General features: G+C 33.9%; 1 protein-coding gene across 2 annotated transcripts in view; it reads right to left on the bottom strand.

Annotated features, from left to right (window-relative positions):
- Nucleotides 1-604: 604 nt before the first annotated feature.
- LOC135225163 (uncharacterized) overlaps nt 605-22,731 on the bottom strand; it is a 248,667-nt gene continuing 226,540 nt past the window's right edge. For both annotated transcript variants that reach the window (XM_064264399.1, XM_064264398.1), the window contains exon 20: nt 605-21,092. In XM_064264399.1, the coding sequence (XP_064120469.1) occupies nt 20,057-21,092 (1,036 nt within the window). In that variant the 3' untranslated portion in view covers nt 605-20,056. The remainder of the gene's footprint in view (nt 21,093-22,731) is intronic.

Raw genomic sequence — 22,731 nt, forward strand, 5'->3', positions numbered from 1 at the left:
ATGGTTTACAATTGGGAAGGTGTCCATCATACCACTTTTTAAGACATTTCCAAATGTAATGTCCAAAACAAAGCTCTGAATTTGTGTAGAATAGAAAGAAAAAAAATCTGAGACCCCTGTTGTATCATTCTGGCAAAACGGCAAGGCAGGTCACTTTGTATGAGCAGTGCATTACCACTCTAGCCACAGCATAGCTGTAGGCCTACCGCGATATGTAAATACTTTCCAGGGACTGTCTTTTAGGTGTACTGCACGAGATGTACTATCGTCTTCTGGCAAAGAAAATGGTGGAGAGATTTAATGCTTAAAAAGAAAAAGGTTGCCACCATCTGCTTTTTAAGTCACTCCGCACCAAGCATTCGATAGAACCTGTTAAGAAGACAGAGAAGTGAATTATTATAGATCTTAGAAACTTAGCACTGGGAAATGAAAACCACATTACCTATACATCTCTCATTTATTAATACACAATTTTCTTTTTACATAATGTTAGTTCTTAAGAAAATATTATTGTTTTTGATCACAGACTTTGTTATAACATGGGAGACTGTGTGCCGGATGGCAACAAGAAAGATAGCACTGGAAACAGATTTCCTGTCATGATGAGAGAGAGAGAGAGAGAGAGAGAGAGAGAGAGAGAGAGAGAGAGAGAGAGAGAGAGAGAGAGAGAGAGAGAGATTTATATAATAGATGGGATGATTGATTACAGAATAATACATGAAACTTGGATCATTGATTCCAACAGAGGTAAATTTTCCTCATCACGCAAAAAGGTGCTTACAATCTTATTGCAAGTAAGGAACCAACAAAGCTTTCCATTTTGAAACAAAAGAAAATGAAATCACCAAATGCTGGACATTTCAGAATCGACCTAAAAGTACCAAAATTCCCAGTAAATGTTGTCTGAAAGGTGTTCTTCATCCTCTCTCTAGCAAAATGACATTCATCCTGATTTCCAAGAAGGACCTACGTTTTCTTTTTCATGTCGACATCCTTGCTACTGACCCATCCTCTTGTGTGCCACTTTCTGGGCGACTAGAGTTCAACATAAACTGATACTACTTTTCATAAGGATGATGATAAAATTTTATTCTATAAGTTAATCCCCTTAACACAATTTTGCTGGATCCTGCAAAACAGCTTTAAAGAGTAATGATAAAAATGGTAAGAAAATATGAGAGGAAGACCACTGAAAATGATCGATATTTTGATACCGATTAGTATAAACATAGTATTCATAAATATAACTGTAATAGCCACAATGCCCTCTTAACCAAGAGTATGTCTACTTCTGCGGTGAAACCTATGCAGTGTTGTGAAAATCCTGGTTTAACTAAACTTTTAGCTTAAAGGTTTATATTTAGCCTGTAAGTTGTTGCTTTTTTATTATACAGACCAATTTAGAAATTAATTTCTTTGTTTTTCACGAAAATTAGTTATACTTTTTTACGTACTATTCAACTACTGATGTCACACTGCAAACCACTTAAAAATGTATGGTATTTAAATTCACGGAGTTCTGGATATATAATGATATATTTTCTGAATATGTAGTAAGTGGTGTTTTGTCCAACTGGTCCTGAGAAATCCATAAATGTGATAACTTACAATCCCTGCTTGTACTAATGCTGTATGTAGTATACTCGCAGCCCCGTTTTGATTATTAAAACTTTTTGTTGAACACTGCAGTGAATTTATATCTTAGGTTATCTTAATTAAATAATGAAACTTTGCCTTGATAAGATTACTTTACTCTGGATTTTGAACAAAAGCTGTTTCTTAGATTTTCTTTGGCGATAGTTGATGATAGGTGCATTTACAGCAAACTGTGGTGGAATTGTTTACTCTGACAGTGGAAAATATAGTTATTTGAGATTAATATATTTTCTTAGCATGAGCCAGGTATTAATAGTCAATAGTCATTCAGAATCACTCAGGATATGCATAAAGTTCCAAAATTTCTGTTAATTTATAGTCTTTTTACAGAATTAAATTTAAATATCCAAATTCAATTTCACTTTAGTTAATTGTAGTACTAATGGAGTGGCAGAAGTTCATGCTTAGCACTTTAATATTATACTGGTGAAACATGACATTGGTTCTGGACATTAACCTTCACCTTGCACCAAACTCTATTTGTCCCATAAAGTAGCATATCCATCACAGCCTTTTGACTTCCAAATGAAGTGGACGAAGACAACATCACAATTGCCTGTGAATTAATCCTAACATAAATTGTACAACAGATCGTAACTGTTTTGAGATAACAGTTTAACTTAACATATAACTAGTTTAATTTGCCCTATCTTTTGCTAATGAATTTTGAGGATTTGATGGTTTCTTAATTTTCTTTCTGCAATGAAATTGGATTTTCTTTGCTGTATTGCGACTGCATTGTGCTGTATTGCAGTCAGCAATAGTACAGCAAAGCAAACTGTAACATACAATGCAGAAACAAAATTACGAAACCATCAAACACACTTTCCTGACAAATCCTCAAAATTTATTATAAAAAGATATGGCTTCTATAACAAGTTTAGCAAATTACACGTTAAGTTCACAGTTTTCTCAAAACAGTTAGGATCTATTGTACAAATTTATATAAGGATTAGTAATTCACAAGTAATTAGGTTGTCACCTGAAAGCCAAAGCTGTGGTGGATACTACCTTGATCTTAATAGTAATGGACAATTATAGTCTTTGGCAAGCTGATGATTAATATCTACAACCAATATCACATTTCACTAGTAATGAGTGCTAAGCATGAGCTTCTGTCACTCAGATACAATTAACTTCTGTGAAATCGAATGTGGATATTCACCTACAATTAAAAAAAAATAAAAAATAAAAGTAAACTGAAATAGAAGAACATTATGCATACTCTGAGTGATACATACTCTGAGTGATACTGAATAACTTTTAATACCGATTTCAAGTAATTACATTTTCCTCTGTGTTCCCTCTAGTGAAGAGTAAACAATTCCACTACAGTATGCCTAACATTTCCTAAAGAAGCTGCAATTTAATGATGTAAGCGATATATAAAACTTAAACAAAAGAATAAATACAGTCTCCCAGTGACACAAAGAGGACATTCAGTTACATATTCATTAGGCCTACATATTTTGAAGTGCTTTAGTGAATTCTGAAGAACATGATTAAAAATCTAATAATGCTTACAATGTCAAGTACACCACTTCATTACCTTAAATTTATGAGATGTCTTAATTTATGGATAGCTGAGTCTTCACACTAGGTCACATATAACCTTTGATTCATATTTTATGACTCTTCAGTCTTCCAGTTTCTAATAAACTCAAGAAAATTTAATGTTAACAATACACATTATTATTTTTTAACCCCCAAATCTGGCCTATTAAACATATACCTAGCAGTAATGCCTCATAAAAATGTAGCCATACGGACACATACATACAGTTCAAGAGAAACACCCAAGTATATTACAGTAATAATCACCACAGACCCACATAATCCATTACAATAAACAGTGTATGCAGAAAATACCTCAGATAATAATGGAAATTAACGTACATACATGGTTAGTTTTTTTTTCTTTTTTGAGCTGACAGGAAATATCTGCTGAAGATATCACTGAAGCTAATCGTGATTGGCTGCTTATATTGCTGGGCATTCACCATTGGTTACGATGATGTCAACTGTGAATATTTACTGTCAGTACTAATAAAACAGATCATATCATTACCATGTTTTAGTCATAAAATCATATAACAAAAAGACAAAAAGAGCAATTGCAATTGAGCAGCATTAAATGCTACAGTTGCTCAGTCAGATTACAAGAAAGTATATAAAAATGAACCTGAAAATAATTACAAATTGATGTTTTACTTAACAGTAAAAAATTATCATCTTTGAAAACAGGTACACTTTACTCTTCCCAAATGACAGTATATACAGTAGCAAAAATATCTAACTATGTCTACAAGAGTTCCCTACATGAAGACAATTTCAAAGTACCCATTTCATGAAGGAACAGAGAGAGAGCTTTGCAATGAATATTGTCCATGTGTAAAATGTTCAGTAAGAATAAGAAAAACTCTTGCCATGTTATGACAAACTTGAAGAAATGTAAGAGCATACTGAAAGCTGTGTATAAAGAACTATAAGTACTATTAATCACATTATTGTTAATTTGCCTATTTCACATTTTGATTATGTCTACACAACAATTAAAAATACTATGTAACAATTAGCTGGACATAATTTTTTTTATGCTTTTCACTACATACTACTTCAGACAAGATGCATATCATAAACAGTATAAAAATTTTAGCAAAATTAAGAGGAGTTTATGCAGGGTATTAATTTAAATCTTGTGTGCACTAAAATGGGACATATGCAAGCAAATTGATAAATTAAATCCTGACATATCCCTTAATCTGCTGGTAAGCTGTAAAACCATAGAAAATTACTGAATTGGTGTGAAGGTATAACATGTATATATACTGCTGTTATTAAATTAATTTTCATATGCATGCATCATCCAATATGCTGGGCTGGAATGAGGGGAAATGATAAAAACATTTTGTACAAAGTGCACAAAAATTGATGGAAAAGCAGTACATCATTTGCAATTTGATGGGAGTGATGATGCCAAGGAAATATTTGCTAGAAGGTTTAAGCTGTTTAATTTAATCTCAACTTAGGAGCTTGGCTTACTGGGCAATGGGGAGTCCACAAGACAGAATTTTTTTTAGGATAACTAGCAGGTGTTGGTAGCTAAAATCTGTAGCATATTAAGTTCTCTGGGAAGTTACCATAATCTTGTCAAGATCTTCTCAAATTACAACCCTTCTTGGGTAAAGAACACTAGTTCTTCTGTAGACTTTTGGGCAATCAAGAGCACACTATAAAGTCACAAGAAAGTCAACATCATCTCATGAATCTAACACTTGTCAAATATTATCATAAACTGGTCTTATTGTTTGAAGTGTTATGTGAATGCACATTATTCTATTTTTAATTTATTCCATTTCACCTTAACAGAATCTTTCTCCTACACCAAGAGCTGGGAAGAAAGAAGGTACATTTATAGGTGATTGTGCTTGTCACTTGCATCCACTGTGGTATAGAAGAGTGTCAGAAACATCAAAACCAATTTCAACTTCAATGGAAATTCCAAAGAATAACACCCACAGATTGACTCTTCAGTCATGTGGTCTTGGTACCAACATGACTATGTATACTTATGTCACCAAGTCAACCTCTAGAGCCTTTTAATGTCCCTTATATGTCTTATGCAGTTAGTTCAGAAACATGCATTTGTTGTTAATAGCCGGAAATAAAAATTTGGTAATGTCATTTCTGTCTGGTGCTTATTATATATCTGGAGGCTGGGCATCAATATGGTCTGAGGTGGTGTCCTGATGGTATGGTGTCTGTAAGATGGGGTTTTTTTTCCTTTTTTCTTCTATAAATCTATAAGTGATAACTCATGGAGAGAGTCAACAATCGAACCCAAAAGGGCTCCAAAGGGAAATTAGTCTGTGCGTATAGCGAGACAGGTTATAGGAAAAGGTGATGAATGAATAAATATGAGGGAATAGTAAATAAACTGACTTTTGATTCCAGTTCTACATATTCATATGAACTTGCTTTCAAGCGTAGTTATAATTATCATCTTCACTATGTTATTTGTATCCATGTTATTATTAATCAAACATTCACTGTCCCAGTTAACATTGTTTGAGTTACAGCAATGTCTCTATAAGAGTGCAACTATACTGAACATTTTGTTCTCACCTTACCAGCAGATTAAAGAATAAAAGATGGCTTGTATTTAAGCATGAACAAACAGATTATGTATACCACATAAGCAATGCTTGAAATGCAATGGATCACTCATGCTAAGAATGTCACAAATGGAAAATGAATATGAAAAATCAAATACAGTAATTCATAAAGATTTAATGATCACTAGCCAAGCCAGGAAGTCTGGCAATAAAATGCAATAAGTATATGTGAATGGAAAAAGATGTAAAAGCTAAAGAGAAACAAAGACAAGAAAAAATCAAGCATGCGCTCACAAAACATACTTTTTGGCACACAGGCAAAATTCAATAAAGGATATTATCTGAAACTAAAATAAAATTTAATATCAGTATATTCCAGTGAATTCCTGCCTAAGTTCTAGACATGTGTTTCTAAAAATTTGTCATTCACAACATATATTTAAATGCTTTTCTTTATTTACAGCAGCAGCTTTGATATGGAAATTCAACTTCTATATACATCTGTTGGGAGAAAATGTATGAAACTGGAGAAGAGCTGTCACCTGATGAATTTTCACTACAGGTGGCAGAACATCAAATATCAACTTGAAATAGAATGAAAATTATATAAAATTTCATAATATGTTGCCCCAAATATTAAAAAATATTGACAAAGATATTCTATTACAGACTATCTAAATATCAAATAAATTCCTGCCAATTAAGCCTTTTCCCAATACATACAAATAAAGTAAGAATATACTTGAAATCTTACTGGTGAATCATGTAAGAATTTTGGCGACTGGAAGAACTAACAGTAAGCATTTATAACATTAGAAAGACCATTCTAATACCAGAGAAATATATACACTGTCTCAGAAGAATAATCACACCTATGTTTTTGGGAAAATGGTTAAATGTCAGTATCATCTCCAAAATTAAAAAGGAATGCATACGACACAGGGAGTGACATCTTGAAACAGAAATAATGAGAATATCAGAAATGAAATTCTAACAATGTTTTTAACTGTTGAACCAGCAACATCTTCTATATATTCATAGTAAGCTCCAGCAATTTGGACTAACAATATTTTCCACATTGCAGTGAATCCGCTGTTTCTCTATATCTTACTACCTTGAAAATATTTTCTTACTCTTCCCATGATCAATATCTGGTCCTGGGGCTTTAAATAATTTTTCTTTTTTGGAAGGGCTCTCTTAACCTCTTCAGACTTCTCTTTTCAAAGCCATATCCTACCATTTAATCCTCAAAACTGTGTCATTTTAAATATCCCTCTACTAATAAACCCTCTTATTGTGGTATATTTCTGCCATTGTACCTGATAAACTTTCCATATTTCTTGTGTTCATTCTTCCTGTCTCCCTCTCTGTACTGCATGTATTGTGCGGGAAAACATGCATCACATATTTCCAAGGAACATTTTCATAAAGATTATATTTTGATTTACTTGTCCAACTTCTATCACATCATTTAATTTTGCATCAGTTTGCTACCTCCAATTAGTCTTGTTTTACCTCCACCCCATAAGGATGCTAATTTTTCTGTCACTACCAAATCTCTTGCACCTGCTCCTTTATACCTAACCTCCTGCATCCTTACAGATTACAACTTCTAACAAAAGATACAATAAACCAGAGTTTACATAACATAATGGAAAGATTTTCCTTATAAAAAATCTCAAAACATTTGGCTCTTCAATGGAAAAATCTTTACAAACACAGGAACATTAAAAAAAATTATTCTAGCATTCCTACTGAATGAGTAGTAGTGCCAATGTTGCACATTCTTTCATAACTTTGCAACTATGAATGCTTACCATAATATCCTGAAGGGCATCATAATCATTCTTGTTTTGCTACAAAGATATTTACCAATTACTGTACATAGCAAATTTTTAATGATAAAAATGACCATGTGCTCTGAAACAAAATAAGTACCAAATGCTACTACTACAATATGGTTTTAGGTAACTAAAGTCAAGAAATACAATACAATGATTATGTTTTATGCAAATAACACATAAATGTTTACAAGCACTTTTCCAAACTGACAAAACTGCCCAGTACAATTTAATGGTACTTAATTATGGAAGCATGTAACAGGAAAGAATCTGATTTTACTTAGACACCTTCTTAATATTCTTTGATGATTGTCAAAGCCCTGTAAACGTTAACTTCATAAAGGATTAATAAAGAACCCTAAAGTGAATCAATTATTTTTATAGACACAATTGTTCCATCACACTGGAAATACGTACCACATAGCATAGCAGGTCAAACGGCAACATGTTAATACGATTTACCTCTATATGATTCATTTTGATCCCACAATTTCAAAGTAATACATATTGTAATTGTAATCCTTATTGGATCTACTTTAATTGTGCCAAAAGTTTTCACATCGAGGGTTCAAGTACGTTTATCATAGAATGATGGTATCTAAGTAAAATTAAAGTCTGAAAGTAATGACCTGTAATATGAGTCCCAAAATTACATATAAATTGAGAGATCAGTTCATAATCTTATTGCCTTTGTGGGGAGATGATAGCATGAAAATGCCAAAGCTTGTAACTACAGCAGTATATTTACAAATACATATTTCAAACATAGTTTATGAATGCGTTATTTTGACTTTGAAATGAAGAAAAGAACTGAAGCAACTCTTAATAATTTTGATGATTTACATAATCTAATGAATTATCAGTCTCCATGTAACTTATAAAATCCTTACATCTATCATTTCATCAGTGATGGATTTTTGCTTTGAAATTATATTCCATTTGAAAAAGAAATGTCCACTGAAAACAAAATTAAACTATTACCAATGAAAAAATACACCTGTCACTCATATAGCTAAATATCCTATCAAAGGACTAATATATAATATTTTTCTTTTGGAGAGAAGGAGATCCTCTAACTCTGAAGAATTTCAGTCCTACCGGCAACTTTGATTTTCAGCATGTGCTTTCCCCATTTCCTGTCAATTACAGAACAGATGATTATACAGTACAACTATTGCATGCCCTAAAAGTACAGGTATGAACTAAAAGAAACACACCAAAGCATAATATTCCATTAATAATTTTGGTTTTATTAATTAATCAAAAGTGGACTGACAGCCTGTCATCTTCATATCAACATAACTTTGTAAAAGGTCAGATATCTAAATAGTGGTCAGACTAAAAAATAAAAAAATAAAAATTACCCCACCAGGACATCTTACATGACCCTTAGAGAGGTACCAGTCAACAATCTTTTATGTCTACATACAAACAATGTAAATAGGTATGGGTCTGGATGTTTATAAAAACTGTTTATGAATAGATTCAATCAGCCTTCTTTAGAAAAGCAACTTACTATCAAAAGAAGGCTAAAGTTAATCAACATAATACTGTATATGTACTTACTTATAATGGAAACAATCATCTTTAGCAACCAGAGAAAACAATTGTATGAAATGTCAGTACGCACACGCATGGGGTCTACAAGCAGTACAAAGAACCTTTGTAGCCCAAGAAAGAATAGCTTATAAAGGAAATGACAGGGAAAATCTTTATGGCAGTTACTTCCATAGCCTCCCACTGGGGAGAAATTTAGAAAGGGGAGAAATTTAGAAAAGGTCCGTAGCAGTTTCACTAATAATTTAGTTGCACTGGTGCCTCAAGATCTTCCTCGACAAGGAACTTTGGATATGAGATTAAAAAAACAAATCTTACATATAGCAAGAAAGGGTCATTCTTAGCTTGTTTAAAACTAAGTGATCCTACCTGTTTTGGACATGGAGCCTGTGAAGCAAATCTCTCTGGAGGTGATCTCTTTAGTCAAAGTCTTCTTGTAGTAAGGTGTGCATCTACAAAAGATCCAGTGACTCAGTCATAGTACAAGTACTATTTGATCTAATGAATCATTAAAAATTGTTTAACAACTGACTTCTCATAAGTGATAATTCATTCAACACTGTTCACCTGACAAAAGTTCCCATGGGATCTGACAAATCAGATCCAGGGAAACTGTGGCACTTTAGAAGGGCTGCAGATCACTTCACTTACCCTCTTCAGCTCAAGACCATGGGAATCCTATCTCAAAATGGACATTTCTATTAAGATACGCAAGGACATTGGAAGGGGTAGTGCTTTACAAGACTGATTTTATTGGAGGATCCTATAACACTCAACTTAAAAGTACTACCATCATCTTTGTTTTCCAAAGGAGAATGACATGGCTTTCCAGTCTGTGGTAGTGATAAAAGGAAATTAGCCACATAGCTCTTACTGCTTTACTATTAAGGTGGATTTATGTTAAGACTAAAATTTCCCCATCAAACTTTATTTCTTACATGGGAATGCCTTTTAAATGTATAGTATCTAACCATGGTGAAACCTGTGAGTGGGTATTTGTCCTGACTTCACTCACTACAGATACTGATCTCATAAAAGCTTAACTCACTGAATGCTTAAAACTAGTCATTAATCAAGTGCACCTCTATGTCCAGCTATCAAACCTGAACTCTATTGTGACTGCCTTCAAGAGTGATGTGCTGGTGGCCAGTGCTATGTAGAGCTGGAAAGGAAGGATCCTGAGCATAGCTCTATAATGTCCCTAGCATAAAACCTATGTATCCCAATTATTTCTGAAGAACTGAGCTGCTGAGACACACCAGGAAGCCTTCTGAAATACAAACCCAACAAACTTGAGGAGGACATGAAGCATATAATGGATGACCATTATATTAAGTCAGAATCAAGAAATAGACTGGTTAAAACTCATAAGTGAGATGTTATTTTTACCATTGGAATCTTTCCTCAGACTGGTACACTCTGCAGCAAGAAATTTCAATAACTACATATTGTGCAGGCTCTGGGTGTAGCTGTGATTACCACTGATGTACAGCCATCAAGGGTGGGTTGCCTGTGAACTTAGGACAGATACTGTATTGCTGTACATACCAAAACCTGATAAGCCCTTTTCCCTGTGGTAAGTCACTGTTCAGTGTTGAAACTGTTGGAAATTACTAAAATTTTTGTCTATTAAATCTGGAAATATCATTTGCATAAGCATCCTGGCCCTTGCCATTACCCTTACCCTTTTGGCCTTGTTACAGGTTTTGAGAATGGATCCACTTTTCTAATTCAGAACACATTTATAACTTACAGCATAACACACAAAACGTTGCAGTTATTTTACAGGATTCCAAAACTACTAATTATTGATAATTACTGCTCCAAAAGGAAGCCCTGAAAGTTTTTACTGTCTTATCGCTAAAGAGAGAACCTGATACACAAGACAGTTAAAGAGAGCCTAGCTAATTAACTGGTACCAGGGCTTATGATCTGGTATCATTCTGAACAGATGCAGTAACTGGTTTCCTTTCACTTGGCATCAAGGACATGAATAAACTTCTAACATAAAACAAACTCAATGGCTAAAATAAAATAAACACAATATAGTTGTTTTTAGTATAACTCCCTCTTCCCCAATGCAATCAATTCAGGAGGGGCAGGAGGAGGTGGTAACGAAGGTCCATAAAGACTTAAGGATATACTCATATCATGCAAGTGAATTACCATGAGCCACATGGAATAGGATTTGACTTGTGTCTCAGCAACCATCTGAGGTATCTCAGATGAAACAAGGAAAATTAAATTGATTGTTAAGGAAGCCATGAAAAATAAAACCACAATTACTCATAAAAATGGTGAGATAATTAGAGAAAGCAAGTGTAGAAAGGAAAGCAACTTAGCTATATTTCTAACAAATGTTTACACAGAATGTAGTTTAAGTGATTAGTTCACAATGGTGCTACATTTCATCTAGTGGATGGTATTCCTTTTTCCGGTATCCTGGCAAGTTTTCTGGTGAAATTCCTGGCAATCAGTTCTAGTTATTTTTTTATCAAATTTATTATTTGTAGAAATTAGTCTTTAGATGTGATATCTGGATCAGAATGCTTTACCCATAGGAGGCTGCATGACAATAAGCAAAAACACTACTGCAGTACTACTTTTCAGTGGCATTTTTTAATAGATAACCATTCCACTTGTGCTACATTAGGATATGACTTTGAGACAGCAATTACTATTTGAACTTACGGTAATGAAAATGCTACTTCTACTGGAATAATCTCAATGTAACCTACATTCAATGGAGCACAAAAAAATTTCCCATTTCTATATATGTAATCAGTGCTCTTGATCCAGCTTTCATCTACTGTACTTCATAAAAAGGTGCTTTGTATTACGTACAGAATTTTAGTTCCATTCATAAAGAAGCAGATTTAAGGACTAAACCAAATCAGTTAAGGTTCCCTGAATCAAAGCGATTTGGTTCCAATGACTGGCAAGCAGAACTAATGATTAAGTGGACTATGTGATGGTTTACTGTAATGAAAGATTTTGGGATGCATACAAAGAATTTTTTCCAGCTCTCCAAGTCTTATGTGGAGTACTACTGGTACATAATCACATTTGCATTTTCATGTTAGAATGATCATATGTTGTCTCTAACATTTATATCTTACTTTATGCATTTACGCATTTTCATCCTTTGCAATGATCCTTTTGAGACGTAAGGTTTCCAGTGTCATTAAAAGCAGCAGGTACACTAACTTCTTTAAAAAGCTTTCTTGCTTTAGAAAAGTCGTCAGCAAAAATATTAATAATTTTTAGACTAGCTATGGTACTGTATTTATAATTAATTTTGGGTAACCCTATGTATCAACTTCTCAAGATGTTTTAGAACACATTTCTTGCTGTACTCTAAATATCACCTGGAAGGTGCTACTGAATTTCCGACTTTTTGTTTCATTTACATGAAAACATTTGATACATGGCAGAGATTAGTGAAATTACATTTTAGGGTAGAGGTAAATGGAAACCTACTGCAGATAATGTAATATGGTGAATAGATAAATATTCTAATTTTAGTCTGGCATTTTTCATGATTGCCAGAGTTCAATATTTACTTTTGATTGCCAATACTATCTAACATGCTTAGATAGAGTCCTTGTGTAATAAGACCTAATTTCTGGTTGTCCATAGGTACGTGTTCATATTTGAAGCCATTCTTATTTCCATGAAACATAAAAGTCTTGATGCCTCCCATCATGTATCCTTTAGACTATGATTCTGATAAGAGGCCTTTATACACATTATAAGGCATTACATTACTGTGCCAGGCGCATCTCTAAATTAAGTGAGACAGGGAATATTCTGATTGACAACTAAGTTTAAAGACTGGGTCTAAGAAAATTTTCATTAAAAACAATTTTTATTCACTGACTTGAAAAAATAATTTTCCAAAGTGAGGAAGGTTACATGAAGGCATGAACAGGGCAAGATTAGAAAAAATAGTTTTCTATAAGAAAATAATGAATGTCTTAAGGGTCTTAACAACCAATTTTCATTCAAATAATGTAAAGTACATAAGAAGCAGCTCTATTCTTTTAATAAAAGGATATGAAGTTTTTTTTTTTACAGACATGTATGTATCTCTAATGTTAGATTTTTTATGTTTTTTTTTTTTTTATTGCTAGTACGGTACAGATCTATACCACAAATTACCACATTTTCTGTTCCATTAAGAATGTTGGCTATTCATTTGTAAAAAGAAAATTTTAACCCTCTCTGAGTAATTCCACTAGCTTCCAGCTATATTTATACTTGGATACTCAATATTAAAATCAAACTTCAAACCACCATTTAGATGTCAGACAACACATATTACTATTAGTCTTATCTTATTCCTTAACAAAAAAAAAAAGAAATAGAGAAAAAAATAATCAAATGTAAAATATAAAAGGTATGATTGTGCACTCCATGTACAAAACACCTTTCAAATATAATCAAAGACAAGTTGTACTTTAGGACTTAAAAAATGTCTTCAACCTAGTGCATGGAAAAATTTCCCACTCATGATCTTGAAAGTTTCCAGTTATGTCTCTAAGATGCTGAGTTTCTTTCTTAATACTTCTCTACATATCACTATTGATAAGTTTAATCAGACCATTGAATGTTTCTATACACAAAGCTCCAGTTATATATCAAGACTTAAAAGATGAAAACAGAAATGCAAGAAACACTTACAGAATACCTGCAGTTGCTAAATGAAACCATTTCCCAAGAATTTTCAACACTAGAGGTTTCTGTAAAGGTAGGGAAGAAGTGGACATAGTAAACTAAATACACAAAAGGAAGTTAATAAATCTGCACCAAAGGGGGAAAATATTTCCTCATAACTATCAGAAGTTATTTTAACTGTGCCTCCTTCGATAAATTAAGAGGGGCAAAGGTTTTCCTAATGCTGTAAGCCCATACAGCTCTCATTTCAGCTTGTAATCTTTATTCATCGACATATATTTATTTCTCCACTACCCAGTATCATTAACTATGTATAAACATTGTGATGGGCAAAATATTGCTACCCAGAAAAAAATGCTCTATTCATTTGAGCACATTAGAGAAATGAAAGTGAACTCAAGAGAAGCAGAATATATACATGTACTTTGGCAACATATACAAGCCTGTTACTTATCTACTCCTTAACTTTTCTAAAGAACATTGTCTATGAGCTGAACCCACTTCACAAAAGAATTTTATACCTCGTCAACTAGTACCACTCTCTCAACACAGTTGCTCTCTAGGTACGTAGTAATAATACATACAGCAGTTAAGTGCTGTAAGTTTTCTATAAACTTATAGCAATTTTCATTTGCAACAGGTAATGATCTTCATGTTTACAAAATCGTAAAAATTAAACCATTGTACAAAATTGTACACTACAAACTACTCATCTTTCACAATTTTAAAGAACAGTTCATAATAAACTTCAATATATTAACTCTTCAAATTCAAACCTTTAAAAACATATCTTATACCTAATACATAGACATCTGAGAGTAAAATTAACAAAATACATATTCTCCTATGAATGACTATCAGTATTGTATCTATAAAATGGAAGCGTATATCATCAGGGGAAGAAAAGGACTTAAGTATGCATTAAACAGGGCATGTTGTTCTATTCAATTATTATTTACTTAAACACTGAATAATCACAGATAAGTGTAGGAAAGACACAAGTTAAGTGGGTACTTCATGGTTTTATCAAATCCGGACGATGCTGAAATGCCAATGTGCAAGATGTGATAATAGTACAGGGATGTAACCTGCAGCTGTGAGTACACTTTCTGACATTCAGAAACTTTAATGAGGCCAAACTCAATTATGAAATGTCACAAAAGGAAATTTGTTTACCAAGCTTTTCTGCCCACACGCCATAGCTCTGTTCATTTCTTAATGGTTTACTTAAAAACAAACTTCTGTAGATAAGTTACTCCTAACTATGATGCTTCAAAGCTTGAACAGCAAAGTCAAAATAGCTTTTCTTAGGTATCTTTGTCATCTGCTTCTCATCATATCTTTTACCATTTTTGCCATTGCATAGTAATTAGTCAAAAAAATTTAGTACAATTAAGTAAACATACTTATATAATTAAGTAAATTTGCAGACTCTGGATTCATGGATTCACGTATTTGCGGATTTCTCTCTGGAACATGTACCCCCATTATTCTGGGAAAATTCTCCTATTTGCGGCATTTTTCTATGATAAATATCCACAAATTCCAGATTTTTTTATCAATTTCATCATAAAATGCACTTTTTGTGATCAAACTATAAAAAAAACCTGGTATAAACATTTTTAGTGGGTTTTTCTTGAGTGATACCTAACGAAATAGGCAGTTTCAAGTGTTTTTATATGGGTTTCAACTATTCGTGGGATCTAGCTATCCCCCGCAAATATGGGGGGAAAACTGTATAGTATGTATTTAGTTCAAATGGTACTGTTTTCACTCTCACTTCAATAAGTTATATAGTCAGTATAATAAACTATATGCATGGCATTTGAAAGACTATAACAGATGCAACTCCAAATCCTCATAAATGTGTTGTCTCTGTACCGTTGAAGGTTTCAACTTCCAAAAGATTTCTAAATATAAGTCAGCAAGTGGTGTCCTGCAGACTGTCATAATCATTAGTAAAAGCATTTAGCCTATTTTGTCCATTAAATCCCTAACAACTTGTATCTCATAAGTCTCAGACAATTGCATTTCATAAGTCTCTGACAATAATAATGCCAACTTCAACTTCTCTCATGATACAAACCTAAGTTTGGTCTGAAGCCAACTTTAGGACATCGTTTAAGAACCAAGACACTGCCATTGGCCTCTCCACAGGCCTAAGCCTGGCGCAAGCCCTGGGGATTGAGGTAAAATATGAATCTGTTAAATTAATGTTAAACCCGAACTGAAAAATCTTTTTCAAGGCTGATTTTGTTGTGGTTATTGTACTAGCTGCCAAACCTTGTTCAAATAAATACCTGAAAAAGGTGATAGCTAGATTTGTGGTCATGGTACGAACATTAGACTCGTTCAGGAACACAGCCAGCTTCTTAACCGCTGAATCATATTGGCGAAGGGTCGATTCTCGTTTATCTGATTCCAAGAAAAGGATGTTCTGAGAATCTATATCCGCATCCCTCTGCGCGGGTTTTTGATGTGGGAGAGGCTAATTGGAGAGGGACCCGTGGTAGTGATTTTCACTCGCCCCAAGAACCATACCGACACCTTTAATAAAGGTGAGCGAACCAGAATATTCTGGTATATCCAATTTAGCAGTTCTCTGGTATTATAACAATATTTTACCTAAGAAATAGTGCTAAAGGAACCTATTCCACGGAGCAACACGGCCGAGCCCAGAAATAGATTTTTCCTACGTCAAAATCCCTTTTCAAAGCCCGCATAAAACCAGCAGAAAAATCAAGTTCACTTTTATCACCAAAGTTTGTTAAGCATCCGTCTGTATATGTAACTATGTATCTATGGCATAAACCATTTACATCTCTCTATCTGTGTATGTATCATGGCATAAGCCTCTTATATCTTCTATTTCTTCAAAAGCACTGGATCACTCTCCACAAAGCATCCTTGGGTAAGGGTTAAAGTTGTTCTCAATGCACACTCCCTTCCAAGGTGAGAGAATAAGAAATGATAAAAATGGGGTGGGATCATGTATAAATCTACTCCTCTTAAACTGCAGGGCTAGATACAAAAATCTCAACTTAACGCTTCCTTGTACAGTGTAGAATCAAGTGTATTCAAACCATGACTCTGGGGTAAGAATGAGTTCACAACAGGAATTAAGCATTGTACATGGGAATATAATATATAGCATTAGAATCTTTAAAATTCTCAAGAGTAGCAAGGATACAGATTATTAAATGAACATGGAGTGTAATATAAAGACTGTTAAAACCATGATCCAGGTGCCCAGATGAAATCACATTGTCAGTCCAAAGTTGACACAAATATATCTTAGTATAATCTTAACTCCATGCTTGCAAGTGCAACTGGCCCGTGGACCTCATGTTGAAGTAAATTTTTAGTGGGTAACTTTTAAAACCTATTCTTGTTGGGAGTTTCTTTGTGTACTGAAAGTATTAAACAAAATGATAAAGGACCATTTGTCATTTATAAAATGTACTGCATGGATAATTTTCAGACGATCAAAATATTCTAGGTATGCAAGAAAGCACAGAACACTTGGAAGAAGAAGGTTGCTCATCAAGCAATACAAGCTGATGTTTACCTCAATGTCACAGAGGACACTAAGTTTAATTAAATTATGGGATAGAAGCCAGACTTTCTAAATGTCAATGACATGAAAGGTGAAAATGTAATTAGAGTTAGATTTGAATGCAAATTTAGTGTAATGTGATGCTAGTTATTTCAAATGAAATGAATTTCAACTACTGTTACAACTCTAGTACTACATATACAATATAAATAAGTATATAATGTCTAAAATTATTCAGCATAAATTCTTTGGTGTGAAAATAACTTTAAACATACATACCAAAGACATACAGCAGAACACTCAATTTGTTACTGTATCTAGTTGTATTTCATTTTGTCTCATGATCAATTGCCTGTAATAAAATAATTTATAAAATTATCTATTCTTTGTTATCTGATTTGATTTGCATGTAAACAAAACTTGATGTCTTGATAGTAGTATACTTAATTTAGTACGTAGTAACAATTCCACTGAAAACCAAAGTTAAAAAATCATCTATTTTTCCCTTTCTTGAAGGCATGAAGAGGTTTAGAGACTTGTGATAGGATTCTGCCACTCTCCATGATGTACAGGCATTCCGCACATAAGCAGCTCAATTCTCACTGGTGTTGTGCCCCTAATGTAGAAGGTTTAAAAGGTTTCAATTGAAAATTGTACTTGTAGGCTTATGGAACCCTGCCAGAAGTAAAAATTCTCTTAAATTCCTTCACCAGGCTCCTTTTAAGTGATTTTAGAGACTTGTGATAGGATTCTGCCACTCTCCATGATGTACTGGCATTCACCACATAAGCAGCTCAATTCTCACTGGTGTTGTGCCCCTAATGTAGAAGGTTTAAAAGGTTTCAATTGAAAATTGTATTTGTAGGCTTATGGAACCCTGCCAGAAGTAAAAATTCTCCTAAATTCCTTCACCAGGCTCCTTCTAAGCAATGCACTGATTGAGGTTGATACCAATCACATGGCATCCGAAAGTTGATGAATTTACCAAACGAAGAACTGTTTTGTGTGACTGAAATTCTTTGGGATTTTTAAACTTGTTACACTGGATAAAATACTTCCTACCTTTATATTCAGGCAAACATACCTGGGTATATAGAATAGCACTAAAGAATTTACCCAGTTAATAGCAAAAATGTGATAAAAAAAAGAAATTTGTGATAAAATGTGATAAAAAAAAAGAATTTTGTTTGGAATCAAAGCCAAAAGTTTGTGCTACTGCAAAATAAAGCATTCCATTTTTAAGCAAGTATTTGTATTGCACCCCTAATTAGGTCCTTAGTACACAAAAATTTTTAACAGGCTAACAAAAATGTTAGCTAAACCATGGGTTTCAATTAATTTGCTTCAGGCACTCCTTAAGGCAAATAAAAATTTACATCTACTGTTTGAAAAATATAGAAATAATAATAATAAAAGGGAAAAATTTCAAATTTACTGCTGCTACAGTATTTTTCTCTCACATAAAAAGCTATGAAAGGACTTGAACATTTTTCCTTCTAGATACCTGATTATCTTTCAAAATATAAAGCAATTTATATGACAATGCCATTGTACCTCAAATGACAAAAAGTCTCACAGCTAAATCAAATTTGTTGCACATCATGGACATGATCTTAAAAGAACCACAGTGAAATAACCCACAAAACTTGGTCATTCTATGGTCAGTTTATTTTCACCTGATGGTGTTAAGAGATTATATCCTGAGGAGTAAAATAAAACAAAATAACAGAGAAAGGGACTTCTAAGCCATCATATGAGTTCACCAGGAATATGACACCAATCAGACACTGTAAATGATCCTTATATAAATGATCAAAATCTAATTCTAAGGCACTGTCAGATGAAAATAAACTGACTAAAGCTGAAAAAAAGGTAAGTAAAAAAATGACCTCAATTAAAGGAGTTCAGATTCTTCAGCAACACAGTTCACTGATATGAAAAATTTATGTTAAATAAATACTGATTGTTAAAGTGTATAATCAGCAGTTTTAAAAAGACAAGACAATGGTTTACTATTTTTTTCTTTTTTTTTTTACAAAGAAGTTACTTGGAACAGACTACAAATGTGATTTGATTGTTGATAAAGAATGCTATTAGAATAATGCTTCTTCAATGCTCAAGTTTTCATCATAAACAGCATGATGAACAGCTTGGATGTTTTGTTATTTCCTGGTGACAATACCTGTGATATGCATCAAGAATTGGTGGAGCCATTGAGTCTAAGAAAGTTGCGGCTGTGGTATCAGTGTGATTTGGAATGAAAGAATAAATTATATTAAATATGAAACTTGTTTGAGGCTCATCCGGAAAGAAAAAATTTAGTAAACACCACAGAGTATAGGACTAAAACATACTCTTAGGAATTTGGTTGAAAATCAAGCACAAGAAGATACTTGATTTGCAAGTAGAACAGACATTATCTTCTATCAAGGGTACTGGTAACCTTTTGCAGATCCTTGGTTAGTGACTAAGACGGATATGAAATGATGAACTCATATAATGCATAATGATAATCAAAGCGTTTGAAAGAATGACAGATTGTTGTGCGTTCTTGTAGTGGTAAGGATGGACGAAGACAGATTAGTAACAAATGATGCCAAAGTTTGAAATACAGTAAGGCAAATAGGAAATGGCAAGACTTGACCAGGCTTGGGTCACAACATGGTAGACTCTGTGGGGGAAGGTGGGTCAACATTACAAGGATGGACTTCACACTCTGCAGTCATTCCATGAAGTGATGTTGGCTTTCCACTTGGCACTCCAGTTTCTTGCTGCCTTTGATGAGGTCTCCAAGAATCTCCTGGGTTTGCTAATGGTCTATTTAGATCTCTTATAGGGGATACTGGTCCTCCTTGATGTGGATATATCTTATTGTGACAGAGAAGAGGAGGAGAAGAACCTCTACACGACTCACGTCTTGGTCCCGGTGAGCAACTAGAGCCTCGAACAACCATTTCTTCCAGTTCCTCTGGACCTATGTGGCTTCTGCTATCAGCAGAATTGCTTTTAGAGACTACACGATGGGATGAAGCAGGCACTGCTCTATTGCGGGGTGTATCTGGACAGCTGACAGAAGTTTTGGATATAACTGTTCTGCCCTGAAGCTCAATCACTGGTACCTGGGGTATATGATTCTGTACAACACCAGTGGAAGGTACTGAAGGTCTAGAAGCAGAGCGTTTATGTCTTACATGTTGATCTTTGGAATTCATCTTTGGCACTGCAACACTATCACATACTTCTTTCTTTGGCATTGCATTGTCACTTTTACTTCTAATACAGTTTGATTTTGATACCGACTTTGTACTTGAGCTTTTAACGTCTTTGGCACTAGTATTACTTTCCTTAACCACTATGTTTGGAGGCTCCTTTTGAGTTCTTCCATTTGGCATACTTGAGTCTGAGTAACTAGGTTCACCGGCTTTCGGTTCATGATCAGATTGTAAACATTCTTCACTTTCTGAGCTGTTCTGTTGGACTGTTGGAAGCCTTGGCAGAAACTCATTTACACTTGAACAGCTAGCTCTCTCTGCTTCAGCCATAACACTGCTGCAGGCTTCTTGAGGATCTGTTTGCATTTTAGCAGCATGGATGCTGCTAAATCCCTTAATTCCTGTCAAGGATTCAACTGTAGAATCTCTTCTATTCATATAATGCTGTCGGCCAAGTCGGATTAATTCCTCATCGAGTCTGCAATCACAAAAAAAAGTTGATTAAAAGTAAGAAATGACTACTGCCATACTACCAAATTAATAGTACGTAATTGTTTTATCATTACTGAAAACAGTTTGATTTTCATACAGTTTAGAGTCCTAATTTCTCATGCAATTATTGGTTTATTTTATGTTAAGAAAATACGTATATGATATACATATGTTAATTATGCAAAACCATTATACTAAGCCAAAATGGCTGCAAATCTTAATATTGCATAACATCCAAAATTACAGATATACAATAACAACACACATCTCAGTGACAGGGTGAAATGCCCTTTATATGAGAAACTATCCCTATTAAAGATGACTCATCATAAACTTTATTCATTCAATGACTGAAAATTTAAAACTGTGAATACAGTAAATCTTCTGATTTTATGGATAATGTACATCAAATCAACAGGGGGATGGTTATAGAAAAGGAAGGTATGTTACATTCCTAGTCTTATTCAAACTGTGCCCGTGATCCATATCTGCATCTTTTTTGCATGCAAATGCCAATAAAACAAGCACCTCATTGACTTTATGTAGCCTAGTCTTGAAGGAAAGGAAGGATTCATCAGAAGCAATCCCGACACAAGAATTGGAGATAGTACTTGATTTCACCAAGACCCTGATGATTCTAACTGGTGTTACCTTTCTTTTGTAGTTTCTGTAAAACTGAGTCATGAGATAAAAGTAGCATACTGTTTGGCATTTGAAAAGATGTAAGTTAAACTACAATGCTTGAAAAAACTGAAAATCATAGATTGTCCTTGGAATACATAGATGCAGGAGTCACTGACCTGGGTATGTCCAATGTTTTTAACTTTTTATAACTTGCCTTGATAACCTTTTCAAAGCAGAGGCCTACATGACAGAAAGCCATTTTGATGAAGGTACAGTGAACTTATATCATTCAAGGTAACTAATGACAGAGTAACTTATATCTTTCAAGGTAACTAATGACAGAGTTCAAGGCACCGGCTAAAGAGATGATGTTGATTACCCTAATTTGTAAAGGCTCCGATTTTCAAAGAAATTTATTTGTGGTGGATAAATAAATGGGCACTGTTTTGTGGAAGCTTGCTTGGCAAGTCACTGTCCTCTATGACATGTTCCATTTCTGTGGAATTTGAAAGGGATCTGATTTTAGCTTCTGCAGTCTGCAAAGAACTTTTCTGGCTGAGAAAGCCCATAGACTTGCAGTCAGAATGTTAGTGACATGGAAAAACTCTTCTCCACATCCACATTTCTGCTGCATCCAATTACCATTCCATTCTCTTAATAATCATTCATATTTTACATCCATACAACAATACTGACCAATAAATACGTATTTCATTTCACTAAATTCTTTTTTTGCCTCTCACATTTGACATTGAATTTCACTATGACTGCTTATCATATGTAATCTAGCTACACATATAGCAAAATTGGCCAGTCTGCGTAATTTTTTCACTCCTATGTTATTTAAAACTAACTTGATCCTAGTTCTTTATATGTATAGTAGTGAACTGAAAAAAATTAAATTGATCAATAGACAATATATTACACCTTGACAATATCATACAAGTGAGGAATAAAACACTCAAGGCATTGGGAAGAATGCTGGTAGCCCAAGCAGACAA

Source organism: Macrobrachium nipponense, chromosome 13 (genome assembly GCF_015104395.2).
Source record: "Macrobrachium nipponense isolate FS-2020 chromosome 13, ASM1510439v2, whole genome shotgun sequence".
Taxonomy (NCBI): domain Eukaryota; kingdom Metazoa; phylum Arthropoda; class Malacostraca; order Decapoda; family Palaemonidae; genus Macrobrachium; species Macrobrachium nipponense.